General features: G+C 41.3%; 1 protein-coding gene across 2 annotated transcripts in view; it reads left to right on the plus strand.

The window, feature by feature from the left end:
* AGBL4 (AGBL carboxypeptidase 4) overlaps positions 1 to 25156 on the plus strand; it is a 1265610-nt gene that overhangs the window by 728089 nt on the left and 512365 nt on the right. For both annotated transcript variants that reach the window (XM_027108602.1, XM_027108603.1), the window contains exon 4: positions 3421 to 3637. In XM_027108602.1, coding sequence (XP_026964403.1) covers positions 3421 to 3637 — 217 coding nt within the window. The remainder of the gene's footprint in view (positions 1 to 3420; positions 3638 to 25156) is intronic.

The raw sequence follows: 25156 nt of genomic DNA on the forward strand, positions 1-25156 counted from the left end.
ATCACAGTTTCAATTTCTTTACTTGTGATTGGTCTGTTCATATTTTCTGTTTCTTCCTGGTTCAGTCTTGGAAGGTTATACCTTCCTAAGAATTTGTCCATTTCTTCCAGGTTGTCCATTTTATTAGCATAGAGTTGCTTCTAGTAGTCTCTTAGGATGCTTTGTATTTCTGCAGTGTCGGTTGTAACTTCTCCTTTTTCATTTCTAATTTTATTAATTTGAGTCCCCTCCCTGTTTTTCTTGATGAGTCTGGCTAATGGTTTATCAATTTTGTTTATCTTCTCAAAGAACCAGCTTTTAGTTTTATTGATCTTTGCTATTGTTTTCTTTGTTTCTATTTCATTTATTTCTGTCTGATCTTTATGATTTCTTTCCTTCTGCTAAGTTTGGGTTTTGTTTGTTCTTCTTTCTCTAGTTCCTTTAGGTGTAAGGTTAGATTTTTTATTTGATATTTTTCTTGTTTCTTGAGTTAGGCTTGTATTGCTATAAACTTCCCTCTTAGAACTGCTTTTGCTGCATCCAATAGGTTTTGGATCGTTATCTTTTCATTGTAATTTGTCTCTAGGTATTTTTTGATTTCCTCTTTGTTTTCTTTAGTGATCTCTTGGTTATTTAATAACATATTGTTTAGCCTCTATGTGTTTGTGTTTTTTTTATGTTTTCTGCCCTGTAATTCATTTCTAATCTCATAGCATTGTGGTCAGAAAATATGCTTGATATGATTTGAATTTGCTTCAATTTACTGAGGCTTGATTTGTGACCCAGGATGTGATCTATCCTGGAGAATGTTCTGTGTGCACTTGGGAAGAAAGTGTAATCTGCTGTTTTTGGATGGAATGTCCTATAAATATCAATTAAATCTATCTGGTCTATTGTGTCATTTAAAGCTTGTGTTTCCTTATTAATTTTCTGTTTGGATGATCTGTCCATTGGTGTAAGTGAGGTGTTAAAGTCCCCCACTATTTTTGTGTTACTGTCAATTTCCTGTTTTACAGCCGTTAGCAGTTGCCTTATGTGTTGAGGTGCTCCTATCTTGGGTGCATATATATTTATAATTGTTATATCTTCTTCTTGGATTGATCCCTTGATCATTATGTAGTGTCCTTCCTTGTCTCTTGTAACATTCTTTCTTTTAAAGTCTATTTTATCTGATATGAGTATTGCTACTCCAGCGTCCTTTTGATTTCCATTTTCATGGAATATCTTTTTCCATCCCCTCACTTTCAGGCTGTATGTGTCCCTAAGTCTGAAGTGGGTCTCTTGTAGACAGCATATATATGGGTCCTGTTTTTGTATCCATTCAGTGAGCCTGTGTCTTTTGGTTGGAACATTTCATCCATTCACCTTTAAGGTAATTATCACTATGTATGTTCCTATTACCATTTTCTTATGTTATGGGTTTCTTTGTTATGGGTTTGTTTTTCTTTGTTATGGGTTTGTTTTTGCAGGACCTTTTCTTCTCTTGTGTTTCCCACTTAGAGAAGTTCCTTTAGCATTTATTATAGGGCTGGTTTGGTGGCGCTGAATTCTCTTAGCTTTTGCTTGTCTGTAAAGCTTTTGATTTCTTTATCGGATCTGAATGAGATCCTTGCTGGGTAGAGTAATGTTGGTTGTAGGTTCTTCCTTTTCATCACTTTAAATATATCATGCCACTCCCTTCAGGCTTGTAGAGTTTCTGCTGAGAAATCAGCTGTTAACCTTATGGGATTTCCCTTGTATGTTATTTGTCATTTTTCCCTTGTTGCTTTCAATAATTTTTCTTTGTCTTTAATTTTTGCCAGTTTGATTACTGTGTGTCTCGGCATGTTTCTCCTTGGGTTTATCCTGCCTGGGACTCTCTGTGCTTCCTGGACTTGGGTGGCTATTTCCTTTCCCATGTTAGAGAAGTTTTCCACTATAATCTCTTCACATATTTTCTCGGGTTTTTTCTCTCTCTCTTCTCCTTCTGGGACCCCTATAATGTGAATGTTGTTGCATTTAATTTTGTCCCAGAGGTCTCTTAGTCTGTCTTCATTTCTTTTCATTCTTTTCTTCTTTATTCTGTTCTGCAGCAGTGAATTCCACCATTCTGTCTTCCAGGTCACTTATCTGTTCTTCTGGCTCAGTTATTCTGCTATTGATTCCTTCTAGTGTAGTTTTCATTTCAGTTATTGTATTGTTCATCTCTGTTTGTTTGTTCTTTAATTCTTCTGGGTGTTTGTTCTTTAATTCTTCTAGTTCTTTGTTAAACATTTCTTGCATCTTCTCGATCTTTGCCTCCATTCTTTTGCCGAGGTCCTGGAGCATGTTCATTATGATTATTCTGAATTCTTTTTCTGGAAGGTTGCCTGTCTCCACTTCATTTAGTTGTTTTTCTGGGGTTTTATCTTGTTCCTTCATCTGGTGCATAGCCCTGTGCCTTTTCATCTTGTCTATCTTTTTGTGAATGTGTTTTTTGTTCCATAGGCTGCAGGATTGTAGTTATTCTTGCTTGTGCTCTCCGCCCTCTGGTGGATAAGGCTATCTAAGAGGCTTGTGCAGGTTTCCTGATGGGAGAGACTGGTGGTGGGTTGAAGGGAATGTTGCTCTGGTTGGCAGAGCTCAGTAAAACTTTAATCCGCTTGTCTGCTGATGGGCGGGTCTGGGTTCCCTCCCTGTTGGTTGTTTGCCCTGAGGCGACCCAACACTCGAGCCTACAGGCTAATGGCAGTCTCTGGGAGGGCTCACGCCAAGGAGTGCTTCCCAGAACTTCTGCTGCTGGTGTCCTTGTCCTCACGTTGTGCCACAGCCACACCCCACCTCTGTAGGAGACCCTCCAACACTAGCAGGTAGGTCTGGTTCAGTCTCCTGTGAGGTTACTGCTCCTTCCCCTGGGTCCTGATGTGCACACTACTTTGTGGTGTGCCCTCCAAGAGTGGAGTTTCTGTTTTTCCCAGGCCTGTCGAAGTCCTGCAGTCAAATCCCACTAGCTTCAAAGTCTGATTCACTAGAAATTCTTCCTCCCGTTGCCAGACCCCCAGGTTGGGAAGCCTGACATGGCGCTCAGAACCTTCACTCCAGTGGGTGGACTTCTGTGGTATAAGTGTTCTCCCAGTTTGTGAGTCACCCACCCAGCAGTTATGGGATTTGATTTTATTGTGATTGCTCCCCTCCTACCATCTCATTGCGGCTTCTCCTTTGTCTTTGGATGTGGGGTATCTTTTTTGGTGAGTTTCAGTGTCTTCCTGTCAATGATTTTTCAGCAGTCCGTTGTGATTCCAGTCCTCTTGCAAGAGGGAGTGTCCAACCTCTTTTGATCATAGATTGGTATATGTTGTTGTCCCTGGCCACCACCTAGGTTTCTTGATGTTACAGTTTCAATCTTGGGCATTTATTCCTACTGATTACATTTTGAAGCTTGAACAACTGTCTGATATGCCCAAATTTCTTTGTATCTTTCAGGCAAAGACTGCCACCTAAAAATGTTTACTACTACCGCTGCCCGGACCATAGGAAGAATTACGTGATGTCCTTTGCATTTTGTTTTGACCGAGAAGAAGATATTTACCAGTTTGCTTACTGCTACCCATATACGTACACTCGCTTTCAGCATTACCTTGACAGCCTGCAAAAGAGAAACATGGATTACTTCTTCCGGGAGCAGCTGGGTCAGAGTGTGGTAAGGCCCATTCAGAAACGGGAAAGCTGGGGGAGGAGCTTAGCACTGGTTTTTATAGAATGCAAATAATAGATATTGGTGCTTTGTAGACTATATGCTCTGGAAATTTAAAAAAAATCATTGTTTTTTGTGTGTAATATTTTGCTACTATGGCCACCAGGAAGTCGAAGAATAGGATAAGGCAGATGCGTGTCCTTCTGAATGAAGCTGATAAAGCTCTCTAACAAAATACAAAAGTTCTGGTGAATCCCCAGAACCGTGAGATAAAAAGAAGGCTCTACTGGGTGTTACAAAAGGTGTGAAAGCATTTTATGAGTCTAAGCTTACGAGATGAAGAATAAATTTGCTTTTTAGTGAATTTAACTTGACTGCAGTATAGGTTAGCAGGTGGTGTGCAGTATGGTTGTGCTGTCCACAGTGTGTTCTATCTCTGCCATCTATTAGTTCCCCAACCCTTCTTCCTTCCTCAGGTTTAGTTTTCTGGGTCTGGAGATTTCAGTCTTAAATTCTATATTAGTTTCCTATTGCTGACATAACAAATTGCCATGAACTTGGTGGCTCGAAACAACACAAATTTATTATCTTACAGTTCAGGAAAAGTCTGAAATTGGCCTCTTTGGGCTAAAATCTAGATATCAACAGGTCTGTGTTCCTTCTGGAGGCTCTAGGGGAGAATTCATTCCACTACCTCTCCCAATTTCTAGAGGCTGCTTGCATTCCTTGGCTTGTGGTTCCCTTTCAGTCTTCAAAGTCAACATTGACTTATCAAGTCTTTCTCATGCTGCACCACTCTGATGCTGAATCTCCTGCCCTCTTCTTTCACTTATAAGAACACTTGTGATTACATTGAGCTCACACAGATAATCCAGGATAATATATCCATCTCAAGATCTTTAACTAAATCACATCTGTAAAGTCCCTTTTCTCATGTAAGGTAATATATTCACAGGTTCCAAGGATTAGGACTTGGACATTTTGGGAGAAGGGGTGCATTGTTCTGCCTACCACACTTTCCTACTGTCTTTTCCTCTTTTTCTCCCTGCCCATCCCAGGATCTAAAAGTTTCCTTCACATTGGATGCATAGGTTTTGTTCTCTGCGGTCAGAAATACTTCAGTTGCTAGTAAAGAATATCTTCCCTCTACTCTAATCCTCTTCCTAACAGTGCTTCTGATGGGTGCCATGTATATCTGGTGCCTATAGCTTTTGAACTGAGAATTGGGACACATGGTATATTAGTCAGCATGCTAGTAGGAAACAGATGGCAGCCTCACATTAGGATAATTTGAGGAGAGCTTAATAAATGGGCTGTTTACAAGGTGCGGGCACTGTGTACAGAAACCATGGGGTATAGTGCAGTTCCCTGGGGCTAGTAACAGCTCAAAGGGTGTGAAGGGATGAAATGGTTAACAGAACCCAATAGTAGAGAGTCATGCAGTGGGCCATCTTGAGTGGAACAGTGACCTTCAGTTGAGGAAAAATGTTAGCCTGAGATGATCCCACAGGGAGGGAGCTGAGAAAAATAAATACATAGAGCTCATTTTCTTACTTCCCTCTGATCTACTGCTAGGGGTTCCTACTGGCCAACCCAATTGGAAATCAGAGGGCAAGAGAGCCCACTGAAGTAATCCATACAGATAAGTTTCCCTGAACAAAGAAAATGATGGAGAAGGGCAGAGAGTGGTTGTAGAGAGCCAAATAGAACATATTAGTCACACATGGTCTGATCAACAATGTATTACTGGAAACAGTAGATTATTTCAGATGGGACTGGTGGAGAAATCCTGAGACGAATGTTTGCCAGACATATGACTTATGATATAAATTAAGAGAGAAAGAGTTTCATTCAATACTTGTGACTTTTTAAGTGTGGGATCTGTTCATTTCATTCTTGTGTCCACTGCAGCCCTCTCTTAGATTTATGCCAGGCAGAATGTAGGTGTACATTGAATGGCTATGGAGTAAATTATTGAATGAATGAAAGAATGAATTAAAATATATCTAGAGACAATGTGAAGAGCTAAGAGCATCAGAAAGCTGATAGGAGGAATAATAGGATAAGTTAAGCTTCCAATAACTAATATACAAAATACATACCTAAAATAACAGCTCATTAAATGAGATAGAAGTTTATTTCTCTTCCATATATAAATCTAGATGTAGGCAATCCAGAGCTGATAGTGTGGCTCTGCTCCTTGAAACTCTTACGGAGTCAAGTTCTTCCAGCTTTCAGCCCTGCCATCCCTGGGATGTGGCTCTCAAACTCAATGTCAAATGTGGAATTCTGTCACATCCATGTTCCAGGCAGCAAGATTAAGAAAGTAGGCGGAGAAGGGAGAAGATACAGTGTTGTGGCACTTTCACGTTTATCCCATTAGATAGAACTCATATCCACACTTAACTAAAAGAAGGGTGAGAAATGAAGTCTTCATTCTGGGTGACCATGTTTCTAGCTAAAAATTAGTAGTCCTATAGATATGGAGGTGAATTAATATTGAAGGACATCCTGAAGTCTCTGCCATAAGAAGCTTGAATTATGTGTCCAGCTCTAATACCAAACTACTCATATGACCTTGAATGTTACTTCCCTTTTCTGGGGACAAGTTTTTCATCTATAAAATGAGAAAGTTGAAGTTGATAGGGGTTTTTAAATTATTCTTTGAGGAATTCCTCAGTTAGAATAAAATAATTTGAGACCGCTGTCCTACTTCAGACCCTGTGAGGGGTACTGTAGGGATATATAATGGAGTATACAAGTCATGGTGTACTTCCAGAAATGTATTCCATACCAGAGGAAATAAGACATTTAAAAAATATATATTATGTTTTTTAAAGTATATAATTAAGGATCCCATGAGTTGTTTAAAGAATTTATGGTCAGACTAAACACCATGGAGAAGATGGGCTTTACGCCGAGTCTTGAAAGATGGGTAGGATTACTGAATACAGAGTTGGCGAGAAGGTAGCCCAGAGAGCAAGAAACAGCCTGAGTCACTGCATGATGATAGTTGGTCAGAAGTCTGGTTTGATTGGAATAGGGAACCTTCCTACTGGAAGATAAGGATAGACAGGAAGATTAGGACCAAACTCTGAAAAACCTTGATTGTCATATTAAAGAATTACAGCTGTATCCTTTATTCAGATTCAACACACAGACACTAGGTCAGGCACTTTATATGTACTGTCTTACTTGTTTCTCACAACAGCTTTGTGGGGTAGGCAGAATTATCCCAGTTTGGGGATAAATAATCTAAGGCTAATAAGTTACTTGGCTAAAGCTACATGGCTAGTTCAGGACTAGGCCAATATTTAAACCCATGGCTTCTAATGCTGTGCCCTGGCACTTTGATGGACTCATTGCTCCTTTCCACATTGGACCTACTAAAATCAGTAGTAGATTTTGAGAAAGGGATTATACCTTATCCAAAGCTACATCTTAAGAAAGTAAAGTTAGTGGAAGTGCAGGGTGTACCTCTGCTGGCTAAACCAGATGAGGGGAGCTCTGTGGGTTGGCTCCATCCCCCTGATCTGGGTCTCGAAGCAGATACCAGAGACATTAAGGCCTTCTGGCGTACTCTTGCAGACAGGACAGTTCTTGGTTACCAGGGCGTTTGATATGGCTTGTGACTGAAGCCACCACTATAATTAGTTAATCCCTACTCCAATTTGGAGGGAGGATAATTACAAGTAGGAAGGCTAAACATGTCAACAGACAATTCTTAGAGAGAGCAGGCAGGAAGCAAGATTTTGAATTTCTAGTGCTGGAACTATTAATCACCATGGGCATAGCTGCTATTGCTACTAATTATATCATCCAAAATGGCATTTTATTTGGTTACTTACCAGTGGCCCTCTCTAACACCAGCAAACAAAATCCCTTTGTGCATACATCAAAGCCACACTCTGGCATTTAAGTTAAATACATCATAGGAAAGATCTTTATTTTCTTGTTGTTTTAACACCTTTATTGAGGTATAATTTACATACTATAACATTAACCCATTGTAAGGGTACAATTCTCTGATTTTTAGTAAGTGTATAGAGTTTTACAGCTATCACCGCAATCTAATTTTAGAACATTTCATCATCCCCAGAAGTTCCCTTGTAAATCCCCACTCCCACTCCCAGCCCTAGGCAACTGTTCGTCTGTTCCCCGACCCTGTGAGTGTGCCATTTCTGAACGTTTCCTGTAGGTGGAATCATGCACTATTTAGTCGTCTTTTGCATTTAGCACCTTTCACACAGCATTACATCTTTGTGGTTCATTCATGTTGTAGCATCCATCAGCAGTCCATTCATTTTTAGTGCTGAATAGTATTCCATTGAAAACATATACCACACTTTCTTTTTCTGTTCTCCAGCTGATGGACATTTGGATTGTTTCCAGTTTGGGGCTATTATGAATAATGCTATTATGAACATTCATGTGCATATCTTTGAGTAGACATGTGATCACATCTCTCTTGGGTAGATTTCAGGGAATGTAATCATTGGGTCCTATAAGTTCACATTCAACTTAAAAAAAACAAAAACCAAAAAACGTGCCAAGCTGCATTCCAAGTTAGTGCCATTTTGCATTCCTACCAACAAGGTAGGAGAGAGGGTTGTAGTTTCTCCATGTGCTTGCTAACACTTGGAATTACCTATATTTTTCATTACAGCTATTTTAGTGGGTATGTAGTGAAATCTCATTGTGGTTTTATTTTGTGCTGCCCTAGTAACTAGTTATGTTGATTATCTTATAATGTGCTTATTTGCCATTCATATATCTTCTCTGCTGAAGCGTTAGTTTAAACCTTTTATCCATTTATTTAAAAATTGGGTTGTGTTCTTATAATGAGTTTTGAGAGTTCTTTATTCTGAATGCAAGTCCTTTGTCAGATTCATGCTTTGCAAAATCCCCCCCTAATCTATACCTTTAATCTATACCTTATACCTATACCTTAATCTATACCTTTTCATTCTCTTAACCATGACTTTTGAGGAATAGAAGTTTTTAATTTTGAAGTCCAGCTTATCAGTTTTTTCTCTTAGGGATCATGCTTTTGGAGTCTTATCTAAAAGCTGCCCATCTGAAGGCCACAAAGATTTTCTCCTATGTTTTCTTCTAAAATTTTTATAAATTTCCACTGACATTTAAATCCATGATCCATTCAGAAGTAATTTTTTTATATATGGCATGAGGTAAGGGCCTTAAGTTCACTTTTTTTGCATATAGATATCCAATTGTTGCAGCACCATTTGTTGAAAAGACTAACCTTTTACCCATGAACTATCTTGGCACCTTTCTCCAATGCCTCTACTCAGTTTTTCTTTTTTTTTCCTGTTTTCAGGGCTAAATTGTCAGGGAGTCAACCCTGTGTCTGTGTAGGTCAGCTATGATTGGACTGAGTTTGTGCTCATCCACTCTGAGTCTGTAAGGCTTCCATCCTCTGACAGTGGATTTGTGTGTGGGTATGGGGAGCACAAAGTTCGGGCAGTTTTCAAGTCTGACCTGGCTTTTACTTTCCCTTTTGTGTTGTGTTCCCTGTGTGCATATGTGAAGCCTCAAGGTTGTTCATGTGTGTGTTGCTACTTTAGGCTTCTTCTCAGGTCTCTGATGAGCCTGCACCCAGTCTCAGCCAGCATATTCTTGTCCCAGCTATGCAACTGTGGGCCCTTCTCACTTGCCCACAGACAATGCTGCTGTGTCTGGGCACTGCCTACTTCTCCAAATTAACTGAGTCCCTTCGACCATGACAGAGAAGCTGCCAACCCTCACAGCCTGGCCTGTCCTAGCATTCACCAAGCCTGGGGGAAGATGGAACCAATCCAGGACAGAACATCATATATTCCCATTCTTATTACCTGAAGTTCAGCAGGTTTTAAAACATAATAGTTTTGAGATTGTTGTCAATTTGGTCAGTTTCCAAAACACTGAAATGGTTGTTTGTTTCAAATTTGTCCAGCTTTATATTTGTTTTTTGGGGATAGCATTTATCAATACTCTCATTCCAGCATAGCCAGAATTAGATTTTAACTGACTCACATGAGTTTTTAAATCATATAGCCCTTGTACTGTCAGACATAGTGAAATATTGCATTATTTTCAAATGTCATTGGACTAGAGGAACCATAACTCGTGTGTGTGTGTGTTTTGAAAGTATTAGATGGAGAGAGTGATTCCCATACTTAGGGATACTTGCCAAAAGGAAGTGTCTAACAGAAAATAGTCTGATAGTGTATTTTAGGGAATCACTAGAAAATCATTTATATGAGAATAATATTGTCTGGGCTCTACCACTGGCTAGCTCTATGACCTTGGGAAAAACATTTCTCTATGGGCCTTAGAAAGTCAGACCAGATTATTTCAAACATCCCTTCCAACTTCAACGTAAATTATGGTTCAAATGTTGATGACATCCTTTTGTATGTTCTAAGTCACTCATTAGCTTGTTGTAATGTTGCCTTTCAATCTGCCCTTTAGTTTATAACAATGGTAGTTATTGAGTGCTTAGCATGTGCCAGACCCAGTGCTATGACTTTTATATGCATCCTTTCACTCAGTCCTCACAACACCCCTATTATATGGTTAGTACTATAATTGAATGCCTAACATGTAACCAGCTTGTCTAAGCTCTGGGGATACAGCAGTAAAAACAGGCATAAATACATGCCTTCATGGAGCTTACATTCTAGTAGAAAGAGACAGACAGTATTGGAGAAATTAAATCAGGAAAGGAAATACATTTTGGGGAGAAGCCTTCACTTAGAAGGAAGCATTTAAGCTCTGGGCTATAAGTATTGTCTTCTCCCATTTGCATTTTTAAAAGCTGAGATTCAGTGAGATTAAATAATTTGTCTGTATCATGTAGCTGGGATTTGAAGCCACGCCTTTGTGGACCCCAAAGAATGGAGTCTAAATCAATCCTGGATAAGGACGTATTCTGTTCACATATACAGTTATTTACTAAATTCTTCCAAAGCCATTCCTCAATACTACAAATATCTAGTAAACACCTTCTACCTGTCAGGCTCTATATTGGGTGCTGGAGACAGAAAGATGAATACAAAACACACCCTGCCCCTAAGAAATACTCCATGTACTGGATGTCACAGACATAAAGGCTAATAATAGCAATGATGGTAAGAAACTTGATGTAATAGAAGTAGGAGGCAGAGGAAAGGCACAAGGGAGGAAATGAAGCATTAAAGAAAGAGGCATCTTGAATTGAGAATCAAAGCATGAATACAGAGGCTGAGACACTTGGTGAGCCCTGACTATTTAGTGTGGTTCCAAATGACAAGAGCACAGGGTCAGCAGAACAAGAACAAGAGGAATGGTGATTGGGAAAGAATGAGAGGTAGGTGGAAGCTGCATCAGGAGGGCTTTGAATGCCAAACTCAAGAATTTGGACTGTATCCTGAGGGCAGTGAGGAACCAAGCAGGAGGGAACATGATCATTGTGGCACTTAACCCTTCCATCTCCAGGCTGCCTCTGCGGATGGCAGCTGATCTAGAAGTCAGGTTAACTCCTGCCTGTCTGTCCAGTTGGCTTTCCTTTTCTCAGGCAGAGATATTTCACAGGACAAGAGCACTAGGAGGAAAACTTTACTACCAAGACACACGTATAGTGATGATAATGTCATAGAAATACCCAGAAAAGCTTGTCTCTTTGATCTTAACATTTCACACAATTTCAGAGTTGGCAAAGACTATAGGGGTCACACTCAAATTTAACAAATATGTTAGGCATTTCCTATGGGCAAGGACCTAAACTGTATAGAACAGCATCTTCTCAACATTCGAGAAATATGACTTTTCAACCACTATTCACATACCTCTTGAGGCAGCCTGAGCTCTATCCCGATGACAAATAAGTCATACCATCCCCAGAAGGAGCTGTCTCCTTGTAACCTCCTCTCTTTGGTTCTACCACCACCCTCTGGGCCCACCCTGCATGTACTTGCTCCTCTAGCCCCTGGACAGGCCTGCAAAGATAGCAAGACAGTGGCCACAGCCCCCTCATGAATCTTCCCTTCACCAACCTAATCCCGTTCTTCCTCCTCTCCTCCCTCGTAATTCTACATTTCTTCATATTCCATGGTTTCTAAACTCTGTACCTTCTTTGTTGTTCTCTAGACATGATCTAGGTTGTTAATTTCCTTCTTAAAATACCAGAACTGAATGTAAAACTCTGCAGGTGATCTAAGCATGCCACAGCAGAATAGAACCATTGCCTCTCTTGCTCTGGATCCTAGATCGCTAGAAATGTAGCCAGAATTTACATTTGCTTTTTTAAACAATGAGGCCTTCATGTAGTAAATTTTTGTTATTGTTCTTTAAATAAAACTTATTTTTTATTTCTTGGATAGTCTTTTTTAAAATAAATTTTTATTTTGGAATAATTTTAGATTTTTAGAAAAGTTGAAAAGGTAATACATATAGAGAGTTCCAACATATACTTCACCCAGTTTTCTCTACTGTTAGCAGCTCAATATCAAAAAAACAAACAACCCAATCAAAAAGTGGGCAGAAGACCTAAATAGACATTTCTCCAAAGAAGATATACAGATGGCCAGCAAACACATGAAAAGATGCTCAACATCACTAATTATTAGAGAAATGCAAGTCAAAACTACAATGAAATATCACCCCACCCCAGTTAGAATAGTCATCATCAAAAAGTCTACAAACAGTGCTGGAAATGGTGTGGAGGAAAGGGAACCCTCTTACGCTATTGGTGAGAATGTTAATTGATACAGCCACTATGGAGAACAGTATGGAGGTTCCTTAAAAAACTGAAAATAGAAGTACCATGTGACCCAGCAATCCCACTACTGGACATATACCCTGAGAAAAACATAATTCAAAAAGACACATGCACCCCAGTGTTCACTGCAGCGCTATTTACAATAGCCAGGACATGGAAGCAACCTAAATGTCTATCAACAGAGGAGTGGATAAAGAAGATGTGGTACATATATACAATGGAATATTAGCCATTAAAAGGAATGAAATTGGGCCATTTGTAGAGATGTGGATGGACCTAGAGACTGTCATACAGAGTGAAGTTAGTCAGAAAGAGAAAAACAAATACTGTATATTAACGCATATATGTGGAATCTAGAAAAATGGTATAGATGATCTTATTTGCAAAGCAGAAATAGAGACACAGACATAGAGAACAAGTGTATGGATACCAGGGGGGAAAGAAGGGCGTGGGATGCATTGGGAGTTTGGGATTGACATATATACACTATTGATACTATGTACAAAATTGATGACTAATGAGAACATACTGTAGAGCAGAGTTCCCCAACCCCCGGGCCATGGACAAGTACCGGACTGTTGCCTGTTAGGAACCGGGCCACACAGCAGGAGGTGAGTGGCAGGCGAGCGAGCAAAGCTTCATCTGCTGCTCCGCATCGCTCACATTACCGCCTGAACCATCCCCCACCCAACCCCCCGACCCCGCATCCGTGGAAAAATTGTCGTCCACAAAACCGGTCCCTGGTGCCCAAAAGGTTGGGGACCGCTGCTGTGTATCATAGGGGACTCTACTCAGTGCTCTGTGGTGACCTAAATGGGAAGGAAATCCAAAAAAGAGGGGATATATGTATATGTATAGCTGATTCATTTTGCTGTACAGTAGAAACTAACACAACATTGTAAAGCAACTATACTATAAAAACTAATTAAAAAAAAGAAAGTTAAAAGATCATATATAACCATGAAACATTTGTCAAAACTAATAAATTAACATTGGTACATTACTATTAACTAAACTACAGAACTATATTCAAATTCTGTCAGTTTTCCACTAATATCCTATTTTGGTCTCACAGGATACCACATTGGCCTATACTAATAGATTTTACAAGTATAATTGTGACCTCTTACATTTATCCTAAGTTTAAACTTATTGGTTTTAGTCCTTTGTTCTAGGTGATCATTTTGATACTTGGATTCTCTTATCTGCAACATTAGTGACATCACTCAGAATTTTTAAAGAATATATTTTTTAAGAGTTAGTTTAAGGCAAGGATACAAGTGTTTATAACAGGATAAGACCTGAGACTAAGAACAGAGATCCATGTATATTACCAGATACTTCTGTGGAATGCCTAGTTTGGCATTTTTATTTCAATCCCTGAATTTGATTTTGCTACTAACCCCAGTAGCGTAAGTCACCTAAGTGAACAAGACTTTACTTGTCTCCAAGTCAACTCAATTAAATTCAATTTAGTTCAATTTAATTTAGAATCTCTTAGGTACCACGTGCCATGATAGATCTAGAGATAAACAAAGTGTAGTCCCTTCCCCCATTTCTCCATCTTGTCCATAAGGATCATATGTAAAGTTTTATGAAATGGCTAGTTCAAATACATGATGAGTGAGGGAGAACCATATGGCAAAGGACAAAATTTAGAAAAAGGAGCAGTCTCTGGGGAAGGGCCTGGCTAGGTGGGGCTCTACGATGTGGACCCTGGGCAATAGGAACTCCCACCAGGACTCCAACCCCTTCTTGTGAGACTGGCTCCCAGATCAGCAGAGTTACAATGAGAATGGTCTGGTGGCAAAGGGAAGATTCTGAAAGCCATATCTTGAAAGATTTTCAAAATCTAAGCCAAACTAAGAATCTGGGAGTCAGACCCTCCCCCCCCAAAAAATGCAAAATCATAAAGCTGAAGTGAAGATAGAGAACATAGTATAATCAGAGAAAGCTAGAAAGCTAGGTAAGGATGAAGAGGAGCATAGTGGATAAGTATAAGGAATTCTGGAAGAATTTAAGATACAGAACTTGACAGCTTCCACTACAATCCTTGTGTGGAAAGGCCAGGATCTCAGGAAGGAGCTAGAGGTAACCGATGACCTTGTGGGCAGGAAACAAGAAACAGAAGGTAATACCACAGAAAAGAGGCTAGAGAGGCCAGCACACTTCTCATCAGCATGATATCTTCAAAATAAGGTAGTCCCCTTCCATTCTTTCTCTTCCTTCTCCTTTTGTTCTTTCTTCCCCTTTGAAGTAAAACATCATGGAGTTGCAGCTGGCAACATGACCAAACAAATGTATGAAAAATAATTACATTTGGCTGAGTTTTAAATTGAGTAATTGTTGGAAGTCAGTAATCTCAATTATCAGTCCCTAATCTACCTCTCAGGAGAGTTCTATGGACCCCCATCTGCACCAAACCTTGTTCTGATCAGACACTCTAAATTAAAAAAGCTTAGTGGTTTGGGCTCCCTTCCAGCAGGCCACTTCACAAGTCACCACTCTCTTGGCATAGTTTTTACTATTCCCTCCAAAAAGAGTCCAGATTAATTGAAGGCAGGTACATCCTCTCAGCATCTGGCTGAGGGGCTTCCAACCTACCCTACTGATGTAGGTGATCCTTCCACTCTAAACCTCAGCTCTTGGCAAACATGGGCCTGAAGAGGAGATGTGGGGAATCTAGCTGGATTCTCCCTCTGCTAGAACAAGTAGACACGTGTCTGCTATACCTCAAGCTGCAGAGGCTGACCCAGACTACCACACACCTGTTCCAAACCTGGGTTTCTCCAGTTCAGTGAATGCATCACTGTCATGCCTGTTGCCCATGTCAGAAACCTGTCCTGTTTAATTCCTTTTTATTCACTCACCATATACTATCTGTCACCAGGTATGATCAAGGCTACAACTCAATATCCTTAGAATCTATGTCTTCCTTATCTTTGCTGTGAGCGCCCTAGTTCAAACTATCTGGGTCTCTCAGGAAGTTACAACAGCTTCTTTAGCGTAAGAGCACAAGATGTGAGGTGAATAGCTTCCAGGCGCTCTCTCTCTCTCTCTCTCTCTCTCTCTCTCTCCCTCTCTCTCTCTCTCTCTCTTCTACTCACACAACTATGTCAGCATTACATGGCTGCCAGAAAGTCCCAGACCTCCTCCTAACCTTGTGTTTCCCCTCACTTCCTCACTGATTCGCTGGTACCTGAACAAGAGACAGAATAACCTCACAGCTAGGTTGCCAGATGGCATCCTTCTTGCTAACAGATTTCTATTTTTAGATCATTCTTTCCCCTCCCTTTTAAAAAGACATCATATAAAAAGACATATTTTGAACTTTATGCTATCAGTCTGTATAATCCACTACCACTTCTTATTGCTGTCATCTGCTCACTTCTTGGACACTTCCCTCAAACATGGAGGACTTTGGTTCATAACTATCTTTTTCGCCACATTGCTGCCACCATGTTGAGTGATTTCAGTATCTGTGAAAACGACCCATTGAACACCTGGGCTCTGTTTAAGCTAAAATAACAAATTCTATCATGGTCTGCAAGATCCTGCATAATCTGACCTCTGCCTGCTTCTTCAGCTTCTCTCACACCCTCTTACTCTGCTGTCCATGCCCTAACCACACTGGCCTTCCTACAGTTTTTTTCTGTGAGCCATGGATTCTCTCCCTCACTTGCATACACACCGGCCCTCTACCTGAAATGTCATTTCTCTGTGGTCCTTTGCCTAACTACTTCCTATTCTGCTTTCACTATCAACTTGAACATCACTTCCTCATGGAATTTTTCCCTGATGCACTGTTCCCCAGACTAGTTTGAGAGCCTGTTTCATGCATCTATAATATACTGTTTCCTTTTAAAATGCTTATCACTCTTCTGGTTGTTCATTCAGTATCTATCTTCTGGTCATAGATTTAGGGAATATTTTTGTATTTAAGGTACGTATAGGACTAGGGGCCGGTGGAGAATTTGTGTTGTTGCAGCCAAAATTCCTTCTTGCTACCTCTCTGTGTGGTCATATTTTGTTACGTCCTCTGAAGCACATTTCCATTTTGTTGAATCAGAGGTGTATAACATTAGGGCACAAGGTCATTTTTTTTATGTGAGTCATAGAATGTGAAAGCCAAGAAGAATCTTACGTGTCTCTAGTTCTGGGGTTTTAAAACCATGCTCCCTGTATCTCTAAGGAAAGATCTGGGCTCTGAACAGTACCTTAGGGGCCACTGAGGAGGGAGGGGAAAGAGGAGCTTCTAAGAAGTCAGGGCACTGGCCTCTCTTGCCTTCCCTTGCCATGCATAACAGTGCAGCCCCTACTTACTGGCCTTCCTCATAGACAGTTTTAAGAGAGGACTCAGCTGCTAACAATGTTTGCAAACTTATCCTTCTTTCTACAGCTGGAGACGTTGGGGCCCAGAGAGGGGAAGTAACTTTCCTGAGTCACCCAGTGAGTTAGTGGGACAGCTCTAGCTGGAAGCCCAGCTGCTGATGCATAGGTTGTCCACTGCAGCCCACTGCTTCTCACTCCCAGACCTATCTGCAAGGTTTGCTTATTTGTCTACTCTTTCTGAAGACATTAACTGAGCACCTACAAGGCAATGAGAAGGAAATTAGATGCCTTAATCAGTAGTGTGAGCTACATGGGTTAGAACCCTGACTCTGCCACTCACTAACTGTGTAACCTCTGTGCCTCTGTTTCCTCATACATTAGTCCTCCTTTCAGTAGATATCCAGAGAAACCCATTATTCAGTCATAATTTAAGTAAAAAGGTCAGGAGGCCTAGAGCCATGGTAGGATTTGAATTTTGCTCTGCCCCTTAAATCTTTCATATGTCAGCTTCTCTAAGCCTCATCTGCAAACTAGGCATTGTGATTTAGCTTCAGGGTTTGGTCATGGCAAGAGGCTTCTAGTACATGTTAGATAACAGATGTGAAAGTGCCTCCTGAGTTGTTTGTTATTACTTGGATACAGTGCATTTGTAATACCATATTTCCCTTACCAGACTCTCAGCTCCCTGAAGGTATACAATTTGTCATATTAAAATGAGAACAGGTAACATTTAGAGTACTTACTACATACTAAGCATATTCTAGGTACTTTATTATCTCACTTAATCAGCTCAACAACCTTATAAAGCAGGTACAACTATTGTCCCCGTTTTGCAGATGAGGACACTGAGGCATACTACTCATAAGTGGTAATATCTGTATGGAAGAAACCAAGGTATAGGTGATTGGTGAGGAGTGGGAAAAGAACTTGTAGGAACATGGAAGAGGCCCCTAACTCAAACTGGGGAATCAGAAAGTACTGTATAGGTGAGGTACTATTTAAGGTCTCTTTTAAGACACTTAATGGGTGAGAAGGACTTTGGTGATGTGGTAGAGGGTACGAATTGGAAAGGTATCTAGAAGGTCGTGCTCAAGATTGGCTGAACGCTGTGGAGAAGGAGGTTTGGGAGTGCAGAGAGGAAAGGCCTGGGTCTGTCAAAGGAAACAGTTTGGGGAAAGCTGTGGCTGGTGGTGGGTCCCAGCATAAGTCCCCAGTGCTAATGCCACTGCTTAGAGCTCCCTTGGGGATCATCCCTGCCTAGAGTAAATCACCATCAATATAAAAAGGAAAAGAGAAGGGGGAAAAAAGGAATCAAAATCATCATCAACTAGTTCTGACATTATCTCTTGGCCATTCCTAAAAGACAAAAGTGTTACAATGACAGTGGTTGGAAACTCAGAAAAATGGTCACGGTGGGTGACTTCTTAAAGGCTCTCAGGGAAAAGAAAATAGAATCAGTTGCAGATCATTATTATCCATTTTCTAACAAAAGTGTCCTGGTGCAGGGAGACTTGATAAATGAACTCGACATTTTCCTAGAATCCTATTTCCTAGCATTCAGAAATATGGTTCCGGTGTTAAAAAAAAAACCAAATCACTGACTACAACTTTTGGCCTTTTTAAATTTATTGGCTTAAAGAAGGTCTCATAAAGGTAGGATTTCAAAGCAACTTGCAAAATGATTTTGATTCAGAGTCTGCAGTCTTACTTTCAAGAAGTTCACTTTGTATTCCTTTTGGTGACTGTGCCAACAACCAGTGATGGCTTGGGAACAATATGATGGGACGTGTTGTTCACAGCCCATAGCAAGGACAAAGCACAGGCCTGGCAAAAGAGGGGTTTGAGTCACCCCACACCATTGCAGTTGAAATTGGAAAATACAGGTGAGATTTGACTGATGGCCAGCCCCTGGCTAGAATCTGTGCTGCTTCTCCGAGCAAGCTGTTGAACTTCCGAGGGAGTCCTTTAGCTGGTACGGCTGAGGTTGCAGTAACCCTCTCCCAGGGCTCTGCTTGTCTCTGTAGGACTGTTACCAGAGGTAGGAGAGGAGAGGTGGGAGGGAAACGGGTCATGAGCTACCTGCCAGGGCCTCCCGGTGATTGGACATTCTCCCAGTGAGGCTGCTGCTGTGGTTGCCTTTAACACTGCTGACCGCTGCTTTCTCCCTTTCCTGCTCCCCTGTTCTCTTTTTTATTGGCCAGAAATTTTATTTAAATGTGCATTTATCTGTAAGAAGTAAAACTGTCAAATTCTTAGAAGAAAACATAGGAGTATATCTTTGTGATCTTAGGTTAGGCAATGGTTTCTTAGATATGACACCAAAAGCCCAAGTAGCAAAAGGCAAATTGGATTTTATTAAAATTAAAAACTTGTGCTGCAAAGGATACCATCAAGAAAGTGAAAAGACAAGCTACAGAATGGGAGAAAATAAGTTCAAGTACGAAAAGCCCAATTTAAGTATGGGCAATGGATCTAAATATACATTTTTCCAAAGAAGATAAATGGCCCATAAGGACATAAGGGAATACTCAACATCATTAGCCATCAGGGAAATGCAAGTCAAAACCACAGTGAGATATCACATCCCAACTTCTACACTGTCTGTAACAAAAGAAGACAGATAATAACAAGTGTTGGGGAGAATGAGGAGAAATTGAAACCCTCATACATTGCTGGTGGGAATATAAAATGGTGTAGCTGCTATGGAAAACATTTGGTAGTTCCTCAAAATGTTAAACATAGAGTTACTCCATTACCCAGCAATTCCACACCTAGGTCTATATTCAAGAGAACTGAAAGCTTATGTTCACACAACGACTTGTACATGAACATTTATGGCAGCATTATTCATAATAGCCAAAGAGTAGAAACAACCAAATGCCCATCAACTGATGAATGGATAAATGTATTGTATATCCATACAATGTATTATTATTCAGCCGTAAAAAGGAGTAGAGTACTGATACATGCTATAACATGGATTTTATTCCTCTTTGTGATTGTTCAGTTGCTGGGTTCACGGTAAATTCTCAAGAATTTTTTGTTGAATAGATATATTAATTCACATCTCTCTTTAAAGGAGAAACTGCTGAAAATGTTCAGATTCCTTCTTTGCCTTCCCAAAGAGATATCATTTCAGAAAAGGAAACATAAAAATCCCACCCTGTTTTCTCTACTGTGCCTTGGATTGGATTAATTTATTAAATGTTGGACTTTTTTCTAAATTATTTAACTTCATCCCCCAATATAATTTGATTTCTCTGGCTTATTTACCAAACTTTGGCAATAAAAGACAGTTATTTGCTAAAAAGAGAATAGAGGTATTCGCTTCTTCAAATTCTATTTATAGGAAAGGTAGTTTCTACTGAATTTCCTACATTTAAAGTGGATAATAATAAGATATTATTATGCACTGCAGCCGTTCGAATTAGCCTTCTCTTTTTCATTCAATAATATTCATACATATTTAAAAGTTTCCTAACTTTGTCTATCTAGGTCAGCAGAATATTACCCAAGCTTGATATTGTTGGTCCAAGACATTTTACGGGAGTTGGGGGAAGATACATGGAGGGGACTTTTCATCTCTTTCTCTCATTCATGATGCCTGTACTGCAAGTGGTTGAAGTCATACAAGTTTAGACCTAGAAAGACCCTGAAAGATTAGTTTTCTAACACCTTCTTCTCCCAGCTGAGGAAGCTGAGGCCTAAAAGCAGAATAGGTATGTAGTCTCTGAGAGTATGATCTTGATTTCCTGATCGGGACTCTTACGTTCTTTGCATTTCGACAAAGAAGAACGCCTTTAGTCATGTTATCTACCATTTTCTCCCCACACACTGTGTGTCAGGCTCTGTTTTCACCTTGTCTCATGTAATCATGTCGTCTTTAGGACTAACGATACGTTGCTATTGTTATTCCCCTACACAGATGAAGAAACCAGGGCTCAGATTAACTTACTTGCCTGAGCTCACATAACTAACATGTGGTAGAACCAGGGTTTTGTACCCAGCTTTGTCTGACTTCAAAATGCAGGCTCTGTATTCTGCATGGATCCTTTTACTGACTACTCTGTGTTACTCTGGGGATCTAATAGGACTGTGGAAGCACTCACTCGGAAGGGAGGCGGCCTTTACTCTCTGGAGTCCCCAGGGTTCCTTCTCAGGGCAAAGCTGCCTCTTGGGGCTCTGTTTTGCCTCCTTCCTGGCTTGCCTCGTGACCCAGCCTGCCTTCCTCTTCTCTGTGACTGTGATCCTACCCTTGTTCTCCTGGGCTTCCTGCCTTTAACTTACTTGGGGAGGCTGATTCAGTCCTTCTAGTTTCTCCACATCTTTGCCCCCAGAAACAAGGCCATAGGCCCTCTTCTGTTTTGGGTTTTCTGTTACACCCTGCAGGTACAGACTTGGGGAACAAGGTAGCAGATGAAGGTACAAGCAACAACGAGGCAAGGCTCTAGATTCTCTTGGTGTTTGTTCTTGCTCTGGGCCCCTGTTCCTCCTTAGTTATCTCTGAGTGTGTGGAGCTCATCTGGCTGCCCTTCCCTTAGGTCCACCCTTTCTTAGGTCTAGGAAGGCCTCCTCCTCCAGGAACCTCCCTCTGTGCAATCTGAGGGCCTGAATATGGTCAGGAGGAATGATAGGTGTGTTTCCGTCTCTGAGATCTTCCACGGTACTGGAGCCTCCCACACGTAACTGGGTCTCTGCCCTCTCCAGCCCTGCTCTGCCCGGGAATGATCCTCTTTTGGTTATTTCCTCTCAGAACTGAGGAGGTCCAACTTGGACAGACCATCACCTGTTGAGGGTGCCACAGAGATGGGGAGGGTGCTCCTATCCTGGGATGAGGAGTGTGGCTGAGGTTCCATGGAGTCACTTATAGGCCTAAGGATTTGTAATTTTGTGATAACGGATCTATACTTTCTTTGAAGGCTTGAAAGTACCATGCCCATGTGAGGAGGCATTATGATTAAATGCTATTAGTGGTGACAGTAGTGACGACAACAGTCACAGTAGTAACAACCACCATGCCACTCCCGCAAATGGAAAGAGAATGTAGAAGTTTTGGAGTCAGACAGATCAGCATTTGAATCCCATCTTCACCACTAATTCATTACCAAATTAAGCAACTTATTTCACATTATTCAGCCTGTTTCTTCACCTGCACATTTTGGAAAAATAACCCTTTAATTTTCATGGCATTTGTCAGGAGTAATGTAAAACAAAGTTAAAATGTATTGAGTGCTGTATGTGTCACACGAAGTGAAAGCTAAGCTCTTGGTATGTAAATATCTTGTATAATTCTCACAACAACCTTTTGAGACATAATCTGTTACCCTGTCCCTTTTATAGATTGAGAACCTGATGTACACATAGCTAGTAAGAGGTGGAGCTGGGACTTGGGATGTAAGCGTAAATAACGTTTCAAAAATCTGTGATTAAAAAAAGATCAGGTCTATAAAGCGTTGCCATATTGTCTGATACACATTAGTTTCTCAATTGGTAACTGTAACTTAACAGTATATTGAATTTGTAAAGAACTACACAAATGCAAAGTGTTTGTTTTTGTTATCTTTAAGACTTTGTCTCTTTCTGATCACTTGGTAAGCAGTGCCTAAAAAGCTGTGTTTACAAGAGAAGGGAGTGAGATTTGGTATTTCTGTGCTTACTACTATCAAGGTGGACAGCCACATCTGATAATCTCAGCTCCAGCTGGTTTATTTTAGGAGGCCTAAATTATTCACTTGGAGTGTCTGGACTGATTACATTGACCACAGGAAAAAATGCCAGCACAGCCTCCCACTTCAGCTGGCTGTGGGCCAGGCTGGTTTCAGAGGAGAAGCAGCTTTCCTTGAGGTGGGGCCTCCTCATGCAGATGTCAGTGTGTGTGTTGGGGGAGAGAAAGGGGATATGTTATTGTCCCCAAGTTATGTGCTGTTCTGAAACCCCTAGAAGTCTCCTCAGGACAGAATTTACCGTCATATGGCATATAACTAGTCTCTCGTCCAAGAGCAGAGGTTTTCCACAGCATCCCAGTGGGTGACTATCCAGGCTCTACAGACATGCATTAAGGCATGGGGAGCTCCCTACTCCCCATAGCAGCTGTTCCAACCTCAGACAGCTCATGTCTCCTGTTCTCCTTCTGTGGAGCCAGGGAAGGAGTCATTGGTGGACTTTTAAAGATACAGCCAAGGAGCCTGAAAGGCACACAGAGAAACTAGAATGGAAGGAAGAGCCTAGGGTTTTGTTTTGTTTTGTTTCTGGTTGTGGTGCGATTGTCATGTACGGGCCAGTGAGTGATGAAGTCAAACTAATTTTATATTAAGTACACTTGGGCTGCTCCGTGGAGGGTGGCAGAGAACATTGTTAGGGAGTTCTCTAACAAGTAAGACAGCAGTAAGAAAAATGAAAAAGTGATAAATTCACAAACAATCTTGGAGTTAAAATTCACAAACTGTGGTTAATTGAATATTATAGGTTAGGGAAGAGAGAAATCAAGCACTACATCTAGGTTTCTGGCTTCTCTGAGCTGGTGAATGGCAGAGCCACCAAAATGGGGAAGAAGGGGATTCTGGGAAACGTGTCATGTTCAGCCAGACCATTCAGTATCCAGAAATGTGTAGCAAACTCACATGTATTTCTAAGAGGTTCAGTCGAGTCAGGAAGAACTTCCAAGCAACAGTTGGTATTGGAATCAGGTGGGTGACGACCTATAGCTTCTTCTCCCCTCAGTCCCTCACCACTCTCTGGGGCCTGCAAGCATGCTCCAGTCTCTAGGAGAAGAGGTGGTAAGGATCTGAGGTGGGGCTTTCCAGGTTTAGGTGGAGACTGACCTTGTATTCCAAGAAAGGCACTGTGACCAACTCTGACTCCATTGGCGTGTAAGGATCAGGGCCTCACTTCAGGTGTGTGTTCTAGCCTAAAACAACAAGATCCCAACTGTAGGGAAGACTAAGTCTGCTTCTGTACTCCCTGCCTTGTCAGGACTGGCCCAGGAACTGAGCACGGCTAACCTTCCAGGTGGAAACAGCAGTGCCTGCAGAATCGGAGTGGAGACTGGGGGAGGCAGGGGCTAATAACTTTTGCCTCTTTCTGCTGTCCCGCTTGGTAACTTCATCCTAGATTTGCTGCTTACTTGGTGTGCTTTGGTGTAACTGCAGCTCCTCAGCTTGCCGTGTGGGAAAAGACAAAGCCTGCGATCCTGGTGGAGGGATGAAAGAATGACTAGAGCTAAATGGGCAGAACTGCCTCTACATTGTCTTCCCAGAATCCCCAGTTCCTAAATCCATACTTTTGGGGGTCCCTGAAACACTTGTAGCCTGTGGCCAAAAGCATTATTTGTAGTTTCCACAGGATAATCACTCTATTCACTGCCCTGATCCCTCTCTGGAAGTTGCTGTGTATCCATCATGTCCATTCATTTGTTCTTTAAATTATTTAACTCAATATGTATTGAGCTCCTATCATATGTCAATCACTACCCTATATACATGATACAGAGGTAGCAGTTGTGAGTAAAACAGACATGGTCTCTGCCCTCCTAGAGTCTAAAGTTTAGTTGTGTGGTGGACGGCCAGAGTGGATGACTGGATGCCGAAGGGATCCATAAGGGTTTTTCTGGAGGCAGAGAGAGGCAGGTTAAAAATGGATAGGGACTTCGCATCCATTGAAAGCCTAATGTAAGCCAGGTGCTCTGAGTTACGTGTATTATTCCACTTAAACTCCCAATCACTCCATGAGGTAATATTACCCTATGTTAAAAATAGGAAACGGAGCATCAGAGAAATATTAATTTCTTAATATTACATTGCTGCTGAGCACTGATGTAACTCAGGCTGATCTGATGTTCAACCCTGTGATACTTCCACTGCATCACACCACTCTTCTACACGTCATCCAAGAAAGTCCAGGTTATGTGCTCTGGGCTGACTGATCTACCATGGCTCTAAACTAAGGTTATGCCACCTGAGGTTCAAGGATGGGTTTTAAGGGATGCTCAAATTCCGCAACCCTAGATGCCGAACGTTGCATATGTATGTAGAGGATCTGTAATGTCCACCAGATTGCCAAAGGTGGCTGTGACCCTGTATACATCAAGAACTGCTACCTATCCCATTCTAAGCTTCTTCCTCTTCCTCTTATGTCCACCTGCACGTGGCTGTTTGTCATTGAAGAGACAGTGTAATATGTCTTAAAGACCTTGGAACTGCCATATAGGAGTTCTTGACACCAGACCCAGCCATGCCGCTGACATGCAGCGGGCCTTTTGCAAGTCTCTTCTTCACGGTGAGGCTTGCCTGTCAGGACACTGTGAGCCACGTGTGGTCCTGAGGACAGTGTCTCCCAGCTGGACTGCAAGACACGTTGCAGGCGTCGGGCACTTGGCAGACTCCAAGTGGCAGTGTGCAGAGTGACAGGCGCTGAGACCGACGGTGGCAGCTGGGAAG

The sequence above is a fragment of the Aethalodelphis obliquidens genome, unplaced genomic scaffold (genome assembly GCF_003676395.1).
Source record: "Aethalodelphis obliquidens isolate GAN/ISIS:26980383/991018 unplaced genomic scaffold, ASM367639v1 scaffold9, whole genome shotgun sequence".
In the NCBI taxonomy this organism is placed as follows: Eukaryota; Metazoa; Chordata; class Mammalia; order Artiodactyla; family Delphinidae; genus Aethalodelphis; species Aethalodelphis obliquidens.